A 17,451-nucleotide genomic window follows, 5' to 3' on the forward strand; every position below is an offset into this window, starting at 1 on the left:
TATGGCACCTAGGAAAGCTTGTGTTTCCTTCTTGCTGGATGGTGGAGACATTGCTGTGATCCTGTTGATGACATTGGTGGGAATCTGACGCCGTCCATCTTGCCACTTCACTCCCAGAAACTGGATCTCTTGAGCCGGTCCCTTGACTTTGCTCTTCTTGGTGGCGAAGCCAGCTTTTAGGAGAATCTGGATGATTTTCTCTCTCAAACACTTCTGCTGCCATCTTCCCCCACACAATGATGTCATCAATATATTGCAGATATTCTGGAGCCTCACCCTTTTCCTAGTGCAGCCTGGATCAGTCCATGGCAGATGGTGGGGCTGTGCTTCCACCCCTGGGGCAGTTGGTTCCAGGTGTACTGCACGCCTCTCCAGGTGAAGGCAAACTGAGGCCTGCATTCTGCTGCCAGAGGAATGGAGAAAAATGTGTCAGCAATGTCTATAGTGGTGTACCACTTTGCTGCCTTGGACTCCAGCTCGTACTGGTGTTCTAGCATGTCTGGCACAGCAGTGCTCAGCGGTGGAGTCACTTCATTCAATGCACGGTAGTCCACAGTCAATCTCCATTCTCCTTCAGATTTACGCACAGGCCAAATGGGGCTATTGAAGGGTGAGTGGGTCTTGCTGACCACCCCTTGGCTCTCCAGCTCACGGGTCATTTTGTGGATGGGGATCACGGCATCTCAGTTCGTTCGGTGCTGTTGGCGGTGCACAGTCGAAGTGGCAATCGGCACTCCTTGCTCTTCCACCTTCAGGAGTCCTACTGCAGATGGGTTTTCTGACAGTCCAGGCAAGGTGTTCAATTGCTTGATGCCCTCTGTCTCTACAGCAGCTATTCCAAATACCCATCTGAGTCTCTTTGGGTCTTTGAAATACTCACTTTGGAGGAAGTCTATGCCTAAAACGCATGGTGCCTCTGGGCCAGTCACAATAGGGTGTTTCTTCCATTCATTTCCTGTCAGGCTCACCTCAGCTTCCACCAATGTAAAATCCTGTGATCCCACTGTCACACCAGCAATAGAAACAAATTCTGTCCCCACATGTCTCAATGGGATTAATGTACATTTTGCACCAGTATTGACCAAAGCTTTATATTCTTGTGGTTCAGGTGTGCCAGGCCAATGAACCCACACAGTCCAAAAAACACCATTTTCCCTAGCCTCTACCTGGCTAGAGGCAGGGCCCCTCTAAGCCTGGTTATCCTTCTTTCCCTAGGCATATGTCTTGGAAGTTTCTTCCACGGGATCGAAAATATTGTCATTATCATCATATATGACCGTTCGGTTACTGGCCACTGGAGCTGCTTTCCTTTTAGAACTTCCTCTCTGAGTCTTCAGTTCACGCACCTGTAGTGCCAGAGCGGCAGTAGATTTTCCATCCCATCTCCTCGTGTTTTCTCCACAATCACGCAGGAAGAACCACAGCTGAGCTCGTGGGGTGTACCTTCTCTCTCCATCTGGGGAATGTCTGCATTGAGTACCAGAACCTCTGATCTGTACTGCTGAGATTTGGAGAAAGTCCTCTTTAATCTCCTCCCTCAGTTTCTTGTGATTCTCCTCCATCTTGTCTAATTTTTGCAGACGTGTTTCCACTGCTGCGATTCTGGCATGTATTGGGCCATGTACAGCATTTGCATATGCTCAGAGCTTCTTTGCCATATCAAGCACAGTCTTCTCACCATCATCCTGCTTCATTATTCTAAAGCAGAAGCGTATGCTTGTGGCCCAAGTCGTACAAGTTTTCTCCACATCACAGATGTGCATGGTACCAAGTCTGGATTTAGAGTGTTTACGTCTGAAGAGACAATCTCTGCCACTGCTATTTCCCCCAAGTGTTGAATCCCTTGTTCTATGGTCTTCCACTGGGTTTGCTGCATATAGAGATCATCTGCACACAGGTATCTTTGTGCTACACTTCCCAGGACACGTGCCCAGAGGCTGTGAGGGTTAGCCCCCCTCATCATTCCTTGGTCAATGACAGGATCATGTGACAGGTATCTCAAATGCCTCGCTTCAGTGCCATCCAAATCCGGAGCCTCACCTGCAGCATCCCAGAGATGGACTAACCAGCTAATTAGAGATTCATCAGGTCTTCGAGTGTAATCCTTCCTTAGGCCACAAAGGTCCTTCAGGAAATAGGACTCAATAGTGGCTTCTGATGCTGTGTCATTTGTTAACTTTGGCTTTTGTATCAGTAATTGGTGTTGAGGGTCCTTCCCCCAGATCATCATCATCGGTCACTGGCTGATTGGTTTTGCTTGTGTGCTTTTTTCCTGCAGCAACTGCCAGTGGCTTAGGCTCACTTATCTGGCTTAGCTGCAGCTTGAGAGGCTGGGGTGTTGGCTGCAGCCTGAGTGACTGCAGTAGCTGCTGCTTTATCTCCCTGCCTCCCTGCCTCTGTCTGCTGCCCTACAGTATCTAACAGAGTGCAATAAGCATAGGCCAGATCCCAACTTATTGCAATGAGCCTTTTCTCTTTAGAGTCATCATGGCACTTTTATTTCTTATTGTAATGAACCTTTTCTCTTTAGAGTCATCATGGCACTTTTATTTCTTATTGTAATGAACCTTTTCTCTTTAGTCATCATGGCACTTTTCCCCACCTCAGCTGGGTTCTGGATTAGTTCATGTGGAAAATGCCTGTTTACAGGATCAGAAAATTCCTTCGGGGTTTGGCCTATATTTTCCCATTTTCCACACCATTCAGGATTTTCCACATCTGCATCTACTTCTGAGTCAGGGGTCTCACCAGCTCCTCTGGACATCTCAGCCTTCATTCTAGAGAAGCTGCAGACGATATAGAGGAAGCTTACCAGATTAAATACCAGAAAGATGGTCTTTTTAGCATTCAGGGGAAACTGAACATTCTCAAAAAGTGACATAACAGATTCAAAGGAGAAGAAGGAAAGGAAAGGCTGGAAAGCCTCATGCCCTGCTCCTCCTCTAACAAACTGGATGAAATTACTAATAAATTCCCAAAACATACTACTGGAACTGGGATGCAGGGTAGGACGAAGAAACCATAAACCATAAGTATTGTAAACAGACTCCAGTATCTTTGTATACGCCCTATAAATCATTATCACCAAGGCCAGCACAATAGCTATTCCAATCTGTGCCCCTCTACTGTACAAATTATGTGTTAGAGACAATAATCCTAGTGACCAGAAAGGTATTGAAACCTCAAAAAGGTCTAGAGACCCAGAATCACTTGAAGGCTTCCACTTCAAGAGACATTACAAATTCAAGTGAAATGGCTACTGACTGCTTTAACTCACAACAGAGCAAGCACAACCAACATGCAATCAATAGAGCTTTTTTCCACTTTCTCGAGCCACGCATTGGGCACCAATAGATGTATTTGTCCTGGTTCACAGCAAATTTGGGAGAGAACTCCCAAAGGGGCTCCTCTAGGAAAGCAGATTCAACCGGCCCCTCTCCCCAACCACTTCAGGAGAAAATACCTCCTTGGAGAAAAGTGGAAAAAACTGTTTATTAAACAATAAAACCTAAACAATATTAAACAATAAACCCCTTGCTGCTCCAAAAGAGATGACAAACTCAGAAAGTCCCTCCCCGGGTTGCAGTTCAGCTCACTCAGTCTCTTATCTGTCCCTCGGGTGCTGGAAATGTCGCGGGCCAGGCCTGGCCTGGTGGGCCACAGGTGTGAGCTGCCAGTGCTCCCCTGGGTGTTCAGTCCAGAGCAGGTTTGAACAGGTCCAAAGAAAAAGGAAAAAACCCCACAGTCCAGGGAACTTCTTTGCCTCAGCTAGCTAAACTAACTAAAACCAGAGAGCTCTGTCCCGCTGTCTGTCCATCTGCAGACAACACAGTCCAGGAGCAGGAATGTGGAGGGGTGAGTGCAGTGTGTGAAAACAAACTGCTCACTTCTTCTCTGCCCCCTTCACTCTCTGGAACACGTCTTAAAGGTGCAAAATTTATTATTCAGCATAAAAAGAACAAGGTGATTGGGGATAAAAGCATCATATAGTCAACCTAGGACAATATGATAGTTTATGTAGGTCTTTCTCTAATGTCTTGAAGATGATGCTTTTTTATGTAAGGATTCAGTCGTCATTTGAAAACTACCCTAAAACTTGTTTAAAAAAAATAGGTTGTTTGATTGCTTATTTAAGCAGATGCAGGGTAAAGAGCCAAAAGAATAAAGCTAAATTTCAATGTGGCAGCATTACAAATGCCTTGGAAATAGCTGATAGGCTGTTAAAGATCATCCTGAGAGCCACAATAAATAATTTATTGGTGGCAGTGATTAAATGTGGAAAGGAAGTGTGTATAGATAAATATGGAGAATATTTACAAAAATGCTCTTTGAACAAACTATGTTGCAAGGGAAAGCAGCTGATGAAAATTAGCATAAACATATAGCTGGGCTAAACAATGAAGACCGAGAATAGAAAGGAAACTAAATGTAGTTAAATCCCATGAAGTGAACCCTATGTTACACTCAATGAGAGAAATGGGTCCCTCATTTCCATTAAATTAGTTACCAGATTGAAATGACAGATTGAATTTAACCATTGTTTCTTTTTGTTGGGTTTTGTTTGTTTGTTTGTTTTTTGGTTTTGATTTTGGTTTTTTTTTTCCATAAATGTATCTCATCCCTTGATGTGGCCATCCATTTCTACTGTTAGAAGGTGTTGGCTCTCTGTACTATGGGCCTTTTGTTTCCAGGTTTACCTCTCAGGACCTGACACAGTTTTAGGGCTCTGTGCTCTTCTGAGTTTTAAGCTCCTTGGCACTGATCTGTGAATTTTAAAGGCTCCAATATCCTGGTTTTTTGAGCAGGCAGAAGTGTTTGACACCTAGAGGCAGACACATTGCATCAACTTGCTTTATTGTTTCCTGCTGCAACTACTTAATGACTCCCAGAATATAAAATATAATATAAAACAGATACCCACTCTATAAAACTTACCATTTAAAGAGTTTAATCTTCAAATAAATGTGCATATAGTAAGTGAAGGGTTTGGGGAAATAAAAAGCTCTTGTTTTTGTAAAATAGTTAAGGATGGCAATGGAAAACCCAATAGGAATGCAAACATAACATGGGTATTGGAAGACCCAAAAATTCCTATTTTTATTGTTACAGATGGTGTGATTATCTTTGTGGATCCTTGAATTCAGCTGTATACAATATTACACTAGTAGAGGAGTTGAGATTTGAGATGTATTCTAGGATTGTTAGAGGAAACTAAAGATACAAAAAGATACTGCTAAGTCTCATGAAATGTACAATTACTACTTTAAATCAGCTGTTAAATTATTCTCCAGTCATTGCCATAGACCAGTCACAGTCAGAAAGTTCACAGGGTGGAACAGCAGATTAGTTCTTATTTGGTAAAACAACTAATCACCAAGTGTGCAAGTATGAAACACAATCTCATTTCAAAAGTATTGAAGTTAATATGGAATAGTTGTACTCTGCTAAAGCTGTATAGACAACAAGGGGGTCTTTTAGGACTGCTTGAAAGCTGATGATTGTTTAAAACAGGATCCATTCTTACTGGAATCACTACCATGTGAACACTGTGCTACCAGCTTCTGCAACTCTTTCAAATTGTCTGCAGAAGTGCTGCACAGAAGGGCAGATTCATCTGAGTGGCAGTCTGGACCTATGTCTTGCTTAGTCTATAAATATGTTTGGCAGACAGTTTGGAACACTTAACTTGCCCATTTCATACCACTGTTTAGTATGTCGGCTTTCTGGAATATTTTTTCTGGTCCTCCAGAATGAAAAAGCAAATCTCACTTTATGGTTACATATTTGGTTCATTACATTTTCGGTTCTCCCCTTTTGTATTATGAATCAAGCCCATTAATCTGATGGGATCATCATGAATGGCTTCTACTTTCACCGTGTTTTCGGCAGCCAGCTGCTCACTGTTGAGGTAAATGCTAACTTTGGAAGCCACCATGGGGTTAGATGATCTTTCTCCTTCGTCTTCCTCTAATGAAGGATCTGTCTTTCTCCTTGGTTTTCTGCATTTTCCCTTGACACTGTGATCAAGTGAGGCATAACACATCTGACTGGCAGACTCCACCTGAAAGAAAATTCACTTTACGTTCAGTAGTTATCCTTGCTTTAAATTAATATCTAAATCTTCAACTATGTCTACGCTCTAATCATAATCCTGCCTGTAATTTGCCTAAACTAGATGTAAAACAGCTCATTAAAAGTACAAATTATTAAACTGTGGGAGAATGGAAAACAGATCAATATAAGCTAATGGTAAATGACTGATAGTGGCAAAATGGAAAAATTCATCAAGGTATCACTAGAAAGAGTCTCTGTGGGAAAGAGGAAAGCTCATGTAATAAATCCAGATTCTTTGGGATGCAAGACATTATTTGATCTGGTTTTCTTCTCACTTTTTTATTTTTTAGCTGGAATCCTGTTATTAACAGTCTTTGTTTGTGCAGAAATTGAAAGATGGATGATTCTTGTCTATATATATGATCTCATTTCCAGTGCAAAATATATGTTTTTTGTGTCTTTCCCCTGATTTTTGTGCTTTTCAAGCCAGACCATCAATGACTGTTGAGATTGGAATGTCTAGATTTAAAAAGTTGTTCTTTACCTGCTGGAAATACCCTGTGAGAGAGTCTGAAAATCCATCCCTATGAAATACGTGGCAATCAACTCAGGAAATTGATGCTAGGAATGCTTCAATCACAGGCAAATTTCATTTGAAGCTTTCATGCTTTTAGGCAGATAGGTATCTCAACAAAGTACAAATCAATAGAAAATAATCTTTCCCTGGTTAAGGCATATAGATTTTGCACTGGACAGGAGAGAGCCAGTCAAACTCATGAGTATCATGTGATGCAGCTTGTGTTTTCACTTGGTTGATAACTAAACCAAATAAAATTAATTCTTTACATTAGCCATGGATGCAAATTTAATTCCACGTGATCTTCATGCCTGTGGCTGAGCTTTATTATGCTGTATTGCATGGATCTGAACTGTCTATAATTATGCTTCCTTATTAATGACTCAGATTGAATGGAGGGTCAAGTTTGTACTGAAATACTTTGATGAACTGAGATACTAATGCATGGTAATTTTTGTGAGAGTGTGAAGATTTTTGTTATATACTCTTATAGGATAAATAAAGGAACTCTGAGACAGACCATATTACTCTAATTCAGAAATCTATAACTAAAATTAAAGATACCTGTAGCTGGTTAACTGGTCTTTGAGGCTGGGACTTCATCTGCTCGTAACAACATTCATCTGTAATTTATCAAAGTAGAAAAATCTTTTTATTAAGACATACTACTGAGTCTTAAATGATCAGAGCAACAGATTTTCTGTGTTAGAGAATGCTCTAACATTACATTAAATTAATGCTCTAAACTCCCCCCAGTTTGCTTTGGTAGGATGTTTGTGTTTGTTTTGAAATAACACACAGTTCCCTCCCTCTAATTATAGAGAGGTAAATAGCTAAGAAATTCAGACACATACTGTGAAAATGGAAATAATTGTGTTCATATGAAGGAGAGGTTTCTCATTATTTATTTATATGAGTGTCATTTTAGAGTGGTAGGAGGACTTCTTGCAATTAAGAGGTAGCCACGTACTGATTAATTTTTCAGCACAGGCAGCCTTTTCTTTGACTGAGAAAGAGGTTGTGAGTTGTAGCAGCTGGTGATTAAATTTTGTTCCTTAGTCTTCTTCAGTTTTCTCTAAATTCAGTTCTATTTATTTTCTCATGTTATATCTCATTTTAGCCACCAGTAAAACAGATTATTTCCTTACAGTTTTCAGACTTTTACAATGTCACTGCATTTGAGCCTTGACTTGATTCAATTTATGCAAACTGTGTATGAAAAAGTTGGGTTTGTTTGGGCCTTTTTTTTCCCTGCAGTTGAAGTGCTTTAGTTTTGCTTAGCTCCAATTAAGGCTTGCAAAAAAAGTCGTTCTCATTACTTAAATACAGCTTTAACTCTATAAGGGCTTTGAAACCCTCTGCACACCCAGCTCTCGCTGCAGTTACATGATGTTACAGCCTTTAGTGTGTCTCTGCCAAGGATTGTTAACTTGAGCACAGTAAAGCAGAGCCAAGCTGTCTGCCCACCATTCAGCTGCTGGGCTTCAGCACATTTGTCAGTGTCGCTGGTGATATGTGGATAGCCACAGCAGAGAGCTGGTATGTGTTTGTTTCTGCCTCCTTCTGTGGGAGCACTGACCTTGGACCGGGAGTAATATGTGATTTAGATTGCTTTAATAGGCATGGATCAAGCTGCTGTTTCAGTTAGAGTAGCTTTACATTTAGACAAGCTCTTTTTTTTTTGAGATACTTGACTGAATAGGAACATATGGACTGTAAAAAATTCAGCATGAGATGTGTTCTTATAAATAGTAGTGCAGTATGAAGGTTTGCATTTCTGTCCCAAGTATCTTTTAATAATTTCAATTATATCAATAGTTGAAAATACATAGATTCTCAAGTTTGCCGTTTGAGAAATGCAAAATATGTCAACCAGTCATTTTTTAATCATACATTTTTATAGCCACTGAATAGACACATGTCCCTAAAATGAAGCTTACCTAAAATATCTTGATTGAGATTGCCATAAACTGGATAATCTTCTGTGTGATAGCCATCATAGCTACAAGGGGAATGAAAAAATACTTTTAATTCACAGAAAATGCTTTATTTAGCACCCCAATACTATATTTTAGTAAATGTTTTATGCACATATGCAGATTGCATGTGTATATATATATATATATAGCAGATAGTTTGTTATCTTATAAACAAGATCAAAAATATCAGAGGAGGCAGAAATGGCAGTATGGGTATTCTCAGGAGAGATTTGTCACCTAGCCCAGAATTGAACTCTCCTTCCCTGTAACTTCATTAAGCACAAAGCTAATCTCAAGACTATTAAGCTACAGTTTGAGGTAGGGTAAGAAATATTGATGATCACTGAAAGGAACCCAATTCATGTCCTCTGAGACCACTGTGCAATACAAATGTGCACCATATGTGTCTTTTGGGACGATGTTCTTAAAAGGTCCCCTCTTGATTCAACTAAAATACTTCGGTCAACACAAACAGAGAAGACCATCAGCTTTGCATTTTTGATTGTATGTTGTGTTTCATTGTTACTTGTTACTTACTGCACCCCTATATTTGCATCTCATAAAGGGGGTGAAGTTGTCCTCTAACACCACATTCAGTGGTATTTTTCATCTGAATAGGCAGTGAAAGACAAATATAGATTTTCTAATGTCAAGAAAATTTGGAACTGAGAATTGGGTTTGGGTAACAGGTGCAGGCTTTTGTATTTTTATTTCAAGGGCCCTTTATATTTGGGTTGAGATGAGACTATGCATCTCTGTTTTCTAAAGTTGGGCTTGGTTTGGGGTTTTCTTCTGTGTGGCATAAGAGAGAGAAACTTGAAACAGATTTGTGTAACAGATCATGAGATATCCTACAGCTGTAAACAGACTTTTTTATTGCTTTTGGATGCTATGTGTAAAATATGCTTACGAAATGTAAATACATGTAAATTACCGCTCCACAAGTATTAACTATCAGACTATATTTTGTCACTGCTTTGTGAGAGCTGAGAGTTCTTTTAAATTATTATGGAATTATTGACTATAAGTGATAGGTAAAGGTGGTTTATCTCAATACCTTGCACTTTCAGATAAAATAGTATTAGCATGCAATTATTTCATTGTTGATAAAATGACTGGAGGATGTATCTCAGAGGTGAATATTTTTTCCCTAGGTTTTTTGAAATTTTTTTTCCACTACCAACATTTCCAGGCAGACTGCATGAGATATTGAATTTTTCTCTATGCCATCCCTCCAAAGCCATCTGTCATTATTTATTGCATATTTAACCCTTGCCAGAAAAAAACTTTTTTATACAACTTACCTTGGATCGTTCTCTTCATAGTCTTTATGCATTTTAGCTGGAATAAAAAAAAAAAAAAGAGAAAATGAAACATAATTTTAGAACACTTCAGTCTCACAGGCATGGTTTTGGTTTTGTTTTAGAGAGTACACTTGAAAGCTTTGTCTCTCAGGATCTCTGCTTTTCTCAAATATTTTGTCAATTACAAAAAATGTTTCTGCTATGGCCCTGTGCTGTGTCTACAAAGTCTACATTAGTTTACAGTACCCAAAAAACATATTGTAACACATGTGATAAATTCTTTATTTCCTCCACATTCTCCTTCGCCCTCATTTTTTTCTCACAGATTTTCTCTGGGGTGGTGAATCGTGTTAATATTACAAAGTAATGGGTTTATTTATTTCACTAGTTCTGGTATGGCTGAAAAAGAGATCCTGTGATCCACATAGATGAAGAAACTGAAGCAGAGAGGCAATGGCTACATAGAGATTTCATGCTAGAGCCTGATGAATAATTCAGGAATGCCTGACTTTCTAAGCTCTGCTCCAGGACTCCAGAATTTACCACAGTAAGCTCCAACTCAATGATTAATGCAGCATCAGCCACTCTGACCTCAATCTTGGTCAGGTTAGTTTCGTAAATGATTGTGATTCTTCCTCGTAGAGACATCTGCCTAGTAGCCCTAAAACACAAACCAAAAAGCTCAACTGACACCCATCCCAAAAGACTCCAGCAACTCTCTTGATATCCTGTGAATATCTGACTCTCTAATACTTAGTGAGCTCAGTTTATAAGCACAGGCCCTCTGTTTATGTAGATTATATGCTCAGGTGTATTTAGCCTTGTTGAAGTCACCAGTGTTTGCCTGCCCACCCCTACATGTACAGCACAGGGGCAGTTTTCCCTGTGTAAAGGGAATAGTGAGAATTGTACAACTTCCTAAACATAGAATCACATTCATAAGACAGGTTGCACTGGCACAATCTGTCAAAAAGTAAAAGTTAATTTCAACCAAAACCAGAGTATGACTGCAGCCATATGAGAGACACACTGGTTTAAGAAATACATTAGAATCCTATTATGAAAAGCAATTAGAATGTTTTTCCAAAATACACTGATAAGGCATAAAATCTGTATGAAATCTGAAATTCAAATGAGCATTGAGGAATTTGGGGAGGAGAAAATTTTCTCAAATGTATTTTCTATCAATGCATCTACTTAAAATAAATTTTAAATGGAAATATACATAATAATCAGTTATAGGAAAAGTATACTTCCTAGGAAAGGAAACTGCAGGTATTAAAAATAGATTTTAAAAATAAAAACTTAGTCAGAACTAAATTCTTCCTGTTTTGCTGATTTACCTTCAGAGAATGGATTTGAGTACTTGTTTTTAGCAGTGGATTGGGCAGTTAGCAATTGTTCTGTAATTTTACCTGACTCTCTTAAAAATTTTCAAAAGATAAATCTTCTCTAGTAAAATCATTCCTGCCAAAATATAACTTTAAGATTCAGAAGAATCAATTTGTCGACTTGATAGCTCTGAGCAGGGATGGCTTTAAACATTGAAATTTGATGCCTTACCAAGACATTACTTACCTTGCTTCTTTTTCATACAGTGTACAATATTCAGTGTCACTGAAACAAGTAGAGACAAACTCAGGAAGGCCAAAACTCCCCAGACAGAAAAATGGCAGTCCATTCCTGTAACTGAAAGAAAATTTACTATATGTCTTGTCTAACAATATTACCGTATTCTCTTTGTACTTGGCTAGTTTTTGGTTTCTGTAATCAAAGCTGCTATTTTGTTGTTTACTCTCTGACAGCTATTGCTATACAAGCTAAATAATTAATATCAAAATCAGATGCTAAATATTAAGAAAGCAACTTTAATAAACTGTTAGCAGAAGTACTGTTTCACAGGAATTCAGCCAAAGATTAAGCTATTGGTTTGCCTGTAAGATGCAGTAAAAATCCGAAATTAATAAAGAAAAATGTCATTTTACTGGATAGCTTTGAAATTATTTTTGCAGTTGTCTTTAAGTTAGTATTTGCAGTAAATTAAGTAAATTCTTAGCTAAATTCTAGAGTTCATGAAAGTAGTTCTGAATTTAGCCAAAACAAATTTGCTGGATGTGTCTCAGAATACTAGCTAAGACTGTAACATTTTAACAGTCCCTGAAAAAAAGTGAAAATTTGGTTATGTTTTCTTGCATTGTTTTCCAGCTATTAAAACCACTTACTTGTTTTACTTGTTCTTATTTTCTTGCCTGAGAAACCAGAGAAAGTGATGGTAAAGGATAAGCATCTGCTGGGAACCAGGGAAGCTCCTGGAAAATCACTTGGTAAAAGGTGGGTCTACTTATCTGAACAAAGTCTTCTTTTACTCTAAACTTGCCACTCCTTGCAATAAGAAAGACAGGAAAGAACTCCCCTGTGCAAAATCTGTTTTTTCATTTAATTAATTATTTGATTAAGCTAGCTTATACAAATTTTCCATCACAAACCAGCCTATTTGTGGCTGTCTAGTGGCAAAAATTATCAGCATTGCTGCGAATGGCCTGCGAAAACCTTCTGTGACAGAGGAAACACTGAGCCAAATAAATGAGTGAAAGGAGCTTGCAGCTTTATTCTTAACTTTCCCCAGAGGCATATTTCATGTTCTCTGAGATTTGGAGTATTTGAAATAAAGCCTGGTGCCCAAAACTAATGGCCTCTAATAGTGCATAAAAAGAAACGTGTAGCTGGAGCAGAGCAGTCAAGTGGCTGGATTGGACAGTACTGATCCTTAGTGCACTTTGTTGTTTTTTGACATACCTGGATTCCCTCAGGAAGCCCACATTTTGTTTGTTTCCTAAGTAAAGCCAAGTTAAAGGAGTACAGGAATGCACTTTTCCATGTTGCTGGCCAGGGGAGGGTGGCAATGCATTTGCTCCTGCTGAGAAAACAAAGCTTTGTTCCTTGCCTGACTGGGCTCTGGCTCAAAACCTTCTTACAGGTTTTGCCCCCTCATTGTGCTGGTGTTGCCAAAGCTCTTTTTGTTTTGTTGTACTCCAACCCCCAGGTGTTCTTATAATGACAAAACAAGAGAAGATAAGCCCTGGTAGTAAAAAATCACAAATTACCTGGGCTTCTGGGATGCAGGTTTCCTTCCTGATCAGAACGCTCTTTTAAAAGGAACAACACAAAGCAAATAAGCTGTAATTTTCTGACAGACTTTTATCTTTTTTTTGCACATGGTACTTTCAGTGACCATTTATTCTTCTTTTTAAAGTAAACATCCTCTTTCCCTTCCTTTCTACTACTTGAGTTCTCCCAAAGGTGTTTGAGAGTACTTTATCACTGCAATACTCCTTTTTATGTTGAAAGGCACTTTTATGCAATGAGATACAGACATTTATGAGGAGAGACAACATCCCCATGGAGCAGCTGTACATCATTCCAATTTTTCAGGGAAGGAATTAAAAGAATGGGAGATCCTACACTGAGAAGATTTTATTAGGATGCATCAAGAATCATCAGTCTTTGGAACCTGGTTACTGTGCAATTAGTCACTTAATATTGCATCCCATGCAACCTGTCCAAAACAATAAGTCTGTCCAGGACAAGAAATTTCAAGTTTCACTGTTGTACCTAAATAATCAGAATCCTCTCATTCTTCTCCTGTCTTTTTTCTTTTCTGATGTGATTGGTTTCCATTCTTCTGATGTTCATTTCATATTTCTTTTCCTACAAACGCTTTTCCGAGGGAGCAGAAGCAGTATTGTGGCCTATGAGAAGGGAAGCACATGTAAATGTGATAGAATCACAGAATCAACCATATTGGAAAAGTCCTCTGAGATCATCGAGTCCAGCCTGTGACTAAACCACACCTTGCCAACTGCACCATGGCACTCAGTGCCACGGTCATTCTTTCCTGAAACACCTCAGGGACAGGGACTCCACCAGCGCCCTGGGCAGCCCATTCCACAAGCCACAGCGCTGAGGTTCATCAGAACAAAAAGAGTGAGCAGGTACCGAAGGTACAGTCATGATCTAACATTGTTCCTTTTTCTTCTTGTAGAATGTTGTAATTTATCTCTCTGATTCAGGAATCCAATTTTTGCCTGGTGTTTCCAGAGTAGAAGGAAAACTCTTAGTTTCAATTTGACTATTTCCAGTCCTTAACTGGCCCACTTTTTGTTGACAAGTATTATTTTTCTGTTTCAGTTTTTGATTTAAATTGAAATTATTATCTGGAAAATAGTAAAGCATGGATAAAATTCTTTTCTTTTTAGTTTTCAAGTTTAAATTCTATAGTATTTGAGCCATCCTACTTCTCAAGAATTTAAAAAACATTTTAGGAAAAAAAAAGATATGAAACTTAGATTTCTCATAAAACATAACAACGTTTTAAATCTCACAATCTATAGTTCTTAAGCATGATTTAGGAAATTTCTTGGTTGTGGATAGATTAAGAAAAGAACATTTAAATTTCTTCCTGGATGAACACTACTTAGTTTATTTTAAAGTTTATTTTCCATAACACTAACTTAAACATCTGCTTATGTTTCAGTAGAATGTATACAAACATATGTGTGACTTCAATATATATTGGTTTTTGTTTCTTTTTGCAATACTAGCTATTTGTTTGTCAGACAACACTACTTATATGGGAGAAACAACAGCAGTTTTTACTTAGCCCGTAAAACCATAGTAAACACCTTGATCGGAGATGTTCTGGTGCTCTTCTGAGAGCTCCACGCCATTCTAACATTAGTTTCAAGCTAATCATATACCCAGATTTAAAATATGAGAAAATCCAATTTTATATCCTAGCTTTACAGATATGCAACTCCCAGATCTTTCCTATGTATTCCTGTTCTTATAGGTGTTTCTGATATGCTGCTTACATTTATAACTGCATTATTTCAATATTAACTACTTTGACAACAGCAGCATTAGAAGGAAAGCTGACCAACTGTGTGAAGAACAATTTGTCTCCACGGGTAACTGCACTCCCTAAATGTACAATAGCAGATGCAACCTCTCAGAATAAACTGGTTGTGCTAAAGACAAAAATAAGATAAGGAGACTGTAGATGGTGACTGAGAAATAAACAGCAAGTCTATTAGACTAATTATATTCCATTTTGAAATGTTGTCTTTTATTCTATTCTCTAATTTTAATTCTCATGCAAGTCATCTATTCTCAAATGGAGCAAAATTATAATAATCTTTTTTTATGTAACATATAATTAGTCCAAAGAACCCGTGACACTGTATTCAGGGGCATTCTCATTCAAGCCATCAAATTGAATATTTTAAAAAAAAAAGAATGTTTTGTATCTTTTGAAAAAAGTAATATGGAATAATTAGGCTGCTTGGGAATAGGGCACTATGATTCTAAAACTATAAGCTCAAATTCCATCAGGGTTTTCTGTGACAGTCTATCTGTGATAGGAAAACTTCAAGGTGGTGGTAGTTTGTTACAAGAAATAATATTGAAGTCTTTTAAAGTAACATGCTCCTCTGTGAAAGGAAGATTTTCATTACATACCCAAGGTTTCATGAGAGGGACAACAATATTTGTTATATTGTTAGTAAACTTTGGGATGTGTGAGTGGAGAAATGTTATATTTAATAATTATAAAGATGACAGTGTTTTGATTAACTAATATCAGACTCTCTCTAGTATTAATGACACATTCTTATGCTGCTGTTCTTCCATTTATCTTTGAAAACCAGGTTAAACTTGGAGTAGCATCCAAGCAGAACATCTTTCTTAGGTAAGTTACTTCATTTGGATAATGTTTTTACTTTTTTGACTTCAGGGATGGGTTACTCACCACCTCTTAGTATATTTTCCAGTGTTTTAAACTGAATGTACTAAATTCACACCACAAAATATAGACAAACAAAAGACCTTCTAAATATATAGTTAATTGTGCTTTTTCTCTTTAAAAGTCTATTGCCAACTTTCTCCACCAACAGAAACATGGGAATAAATAGTTTTGGTAATTTGTTCTTAGATTTTCTCTTTACAGGGTTCATTATATTGTCACTGGAGCGCTGTGAGGGAAAAGAAGCAAAAATAAAATGCAACCAAAAAAACAAAAGCCTCCAAAACATTCCAATCTTTCCTGGGTGAATTTCTGCTCTTCCTTTTATTGCAACTCAAAGAAATAGATATAATCCTGTACTCAGTTACCTGTAGGGAGTGGAGTCAGATTTAACAATTCATGTTGGATATTTGTCCTATTAACAACTTAAGATTAGGTAGCCGAAGTGCTATGTTTTGTTCCTCCTTGCTCTAATATATTTTGTTTAGAGAATCCATCACAAGGAATAACAGGGAGACAGGCTACTTCTACCAGGTTTTTGTACTGAAAAGAACGTGAGGAACAGGGAGATAGGCTACTTCTACCAGGTTTTTGTACTGAAAAGAACTGAAACGAACGTGAGGTATCTATGAGGAACATAGATACCATCTAGCTGGACATGCCATCTGTGGTATCAATGTGTTATCCACAGAGGCAGATTAATTGCTACCAGATTTATGGTGGCAATCTGGAGAATAGAATGGTTTCTTTCCTTTCTTTCCTCTTGTTTTTGTCTACAATTTTGTTAACGATTACATAAAGCTGTCTTTCCTCCCCCCTTCCAATTAAACATTGATATAAGTAATATTTTGTCCTAATGGCCCTTAGAAAAAGAAACTCATTAAGAGACTGATGAATGTTAAATTAGCATTAAAAATGCTTCCACCTGTGTGAGCATTTAATACTGGATTAATTCTCTGAAAAAGATTCCTTAAACTGCAATTAATTAGTGCACAATTAATTGCTTTATAAGATATCAGCTTCATACGTCAGAAGGGAAACAGCACACTGTAAAATAAGAAGGCCCACAGCACAGTATTTTCAGAATAAAATCAATGCCTTAATTAATGAAGGTTTAGCACCCTGAGCCACCTTTTTAGAAGACTGTGAATCTACATAGCATGGTTCTTCTGCTCCTATGCTTACAAGTTTAAAAGATAAGGATTACCTGATCCTGTTGCTTCTAGGAATACTCCTCTCTCCTTTATCCAACAGGAAATCAAGTTACGTTGGCAGAAGTTGGATACTCTTGTTTTGAACCTGGCAGCATGAACCTGTCTTTAGAGTTGCTGTTAATCTCAAATCCCTCCAGTCTTTTTTTTTCACTTTCTTTCTTACAAACAGGAAATGTGGTTCAGCTTTTACAAGCAAACACACATTCTCCTTCAGTGTTTGCCTCCAAGAGAGAATTAAAGTATTTATGTGTACCCTTGTATTTATTGTCCATCTGTCTTGCCTCAGAAGAACATGTACAGGACTATAAGTTTCATTTATATGATACAAACCTACTATTGTAATATTCATATTCACTCTCTAAGTCTTCTTGGGTTTAATGTTATATTGAATTCAACAAAAGTATTTAGATACTTCTTAAAGTAAATTACAGAACTATTTTACCTAGGAGTACTATGTGACTCTTCCTCTCTTGAAGTTTCTAAACCAAGGCAGAAAATCATTGCTGAGAGCTTAAAGTTTAGC

At 38.1% G+C, this 17,451-nt stretch overlaps 1 protein-coding gene and 2 long non-coding RNA genes across 6 annotated transcripts; 2 read left to right on the forward strand and 1 right to left on the reverse strand.

Annotated features, from left to right (window-relative positions):
* Positions 1-4,580: 4,580 nt before the first annotated feature.
* TRAT1 (T cell receptor associated transmembrane adaptor 1) lies at positions 4,581-17,036 on the reverse strand. 4 transcript variants are annotated; one of them, XM_071433467.1, is made up of 9 exons: positions 16,922-17,036; positions 13,527-13,663; positions 13,019-13,060; positions 12,711-12,831; positions 11,493-11,603; positions 9,915-9,951; positions 8,572-8,633; positions 7,196-7,254; positions 4,581-6,061 (listed from the first exon to the last, which is right to left on the reverse strand). In XM_071433467.1, the coding sequence occupies exons 5-9, from the start codon at positions 11,593-11,595 to the stop codon at positions 5,777-5,779; spliced, it is 546 nt and encodes a 181-aa protein (XP_071289568.1). In that variant the 5' UTR covers positions 11,596-11,603; positions 12,711-12,831; positions 13,019-13,060; positions 13,527-13,663; positions 16,922-17,036; the 3' UTR covers positions 4,581-5,776. The 4 variants fall into 4 exon arrangements, with proteins under 4 accessions (XP_071289568.1, XP_071289569.1, XP_071289571.1 ...); XM_071433468.1 differs by lacking the exons at positions 12,711-12,831; positions 13,019-13,060; XM_071433470.1 differs by lacking the exons at positions 12,711-12,831; positions 13,019-13,060; positions 13,527-13,663 and having other exon boundaries at positions 16,922-17,026.
* Positions 8,119-12,224, forward strand: LOC139592983 (uncharacterized). The gene is made up of 3 exons (XR_011680160.1): positions 8,119-8,170; positions 10,303-10,461; positions 12,169-12,224. It is a non-coding gene; the product is annotated as an uncharacterized lncRNA (long non-coding RNA).
* LOC139592982 (uncharacterized) lies at positions 12,219-15,660 on the forward strand. The gene is made up of 3 exons (XR_011680159.1): positions 12,219-12,245; positions 13,649-13,915; positions 15,620-15,660. It is a non-coding gene; the product is annotated as an uncharacterized lncRNA (long non-coding RNA).
* Positions 17,037-17,451: the final 415 nt, after the last annotated feature.

This window comes from Agelaius tricolor, unplaced genomic scaffold (assembly GCF_023055355.1).
Source record: "Agelaius tricolor isolate 1412-34295 unplaced genomic scaffold, bAgeTri1.0.p SCAF_9, whole genome shotgun sequence".
Lineage (NCBI taxonomy): Eukaryota > Metazoa > Chordata > Aves > Passeriformes > Icteridae > Agelaius > Agelaius tricolor.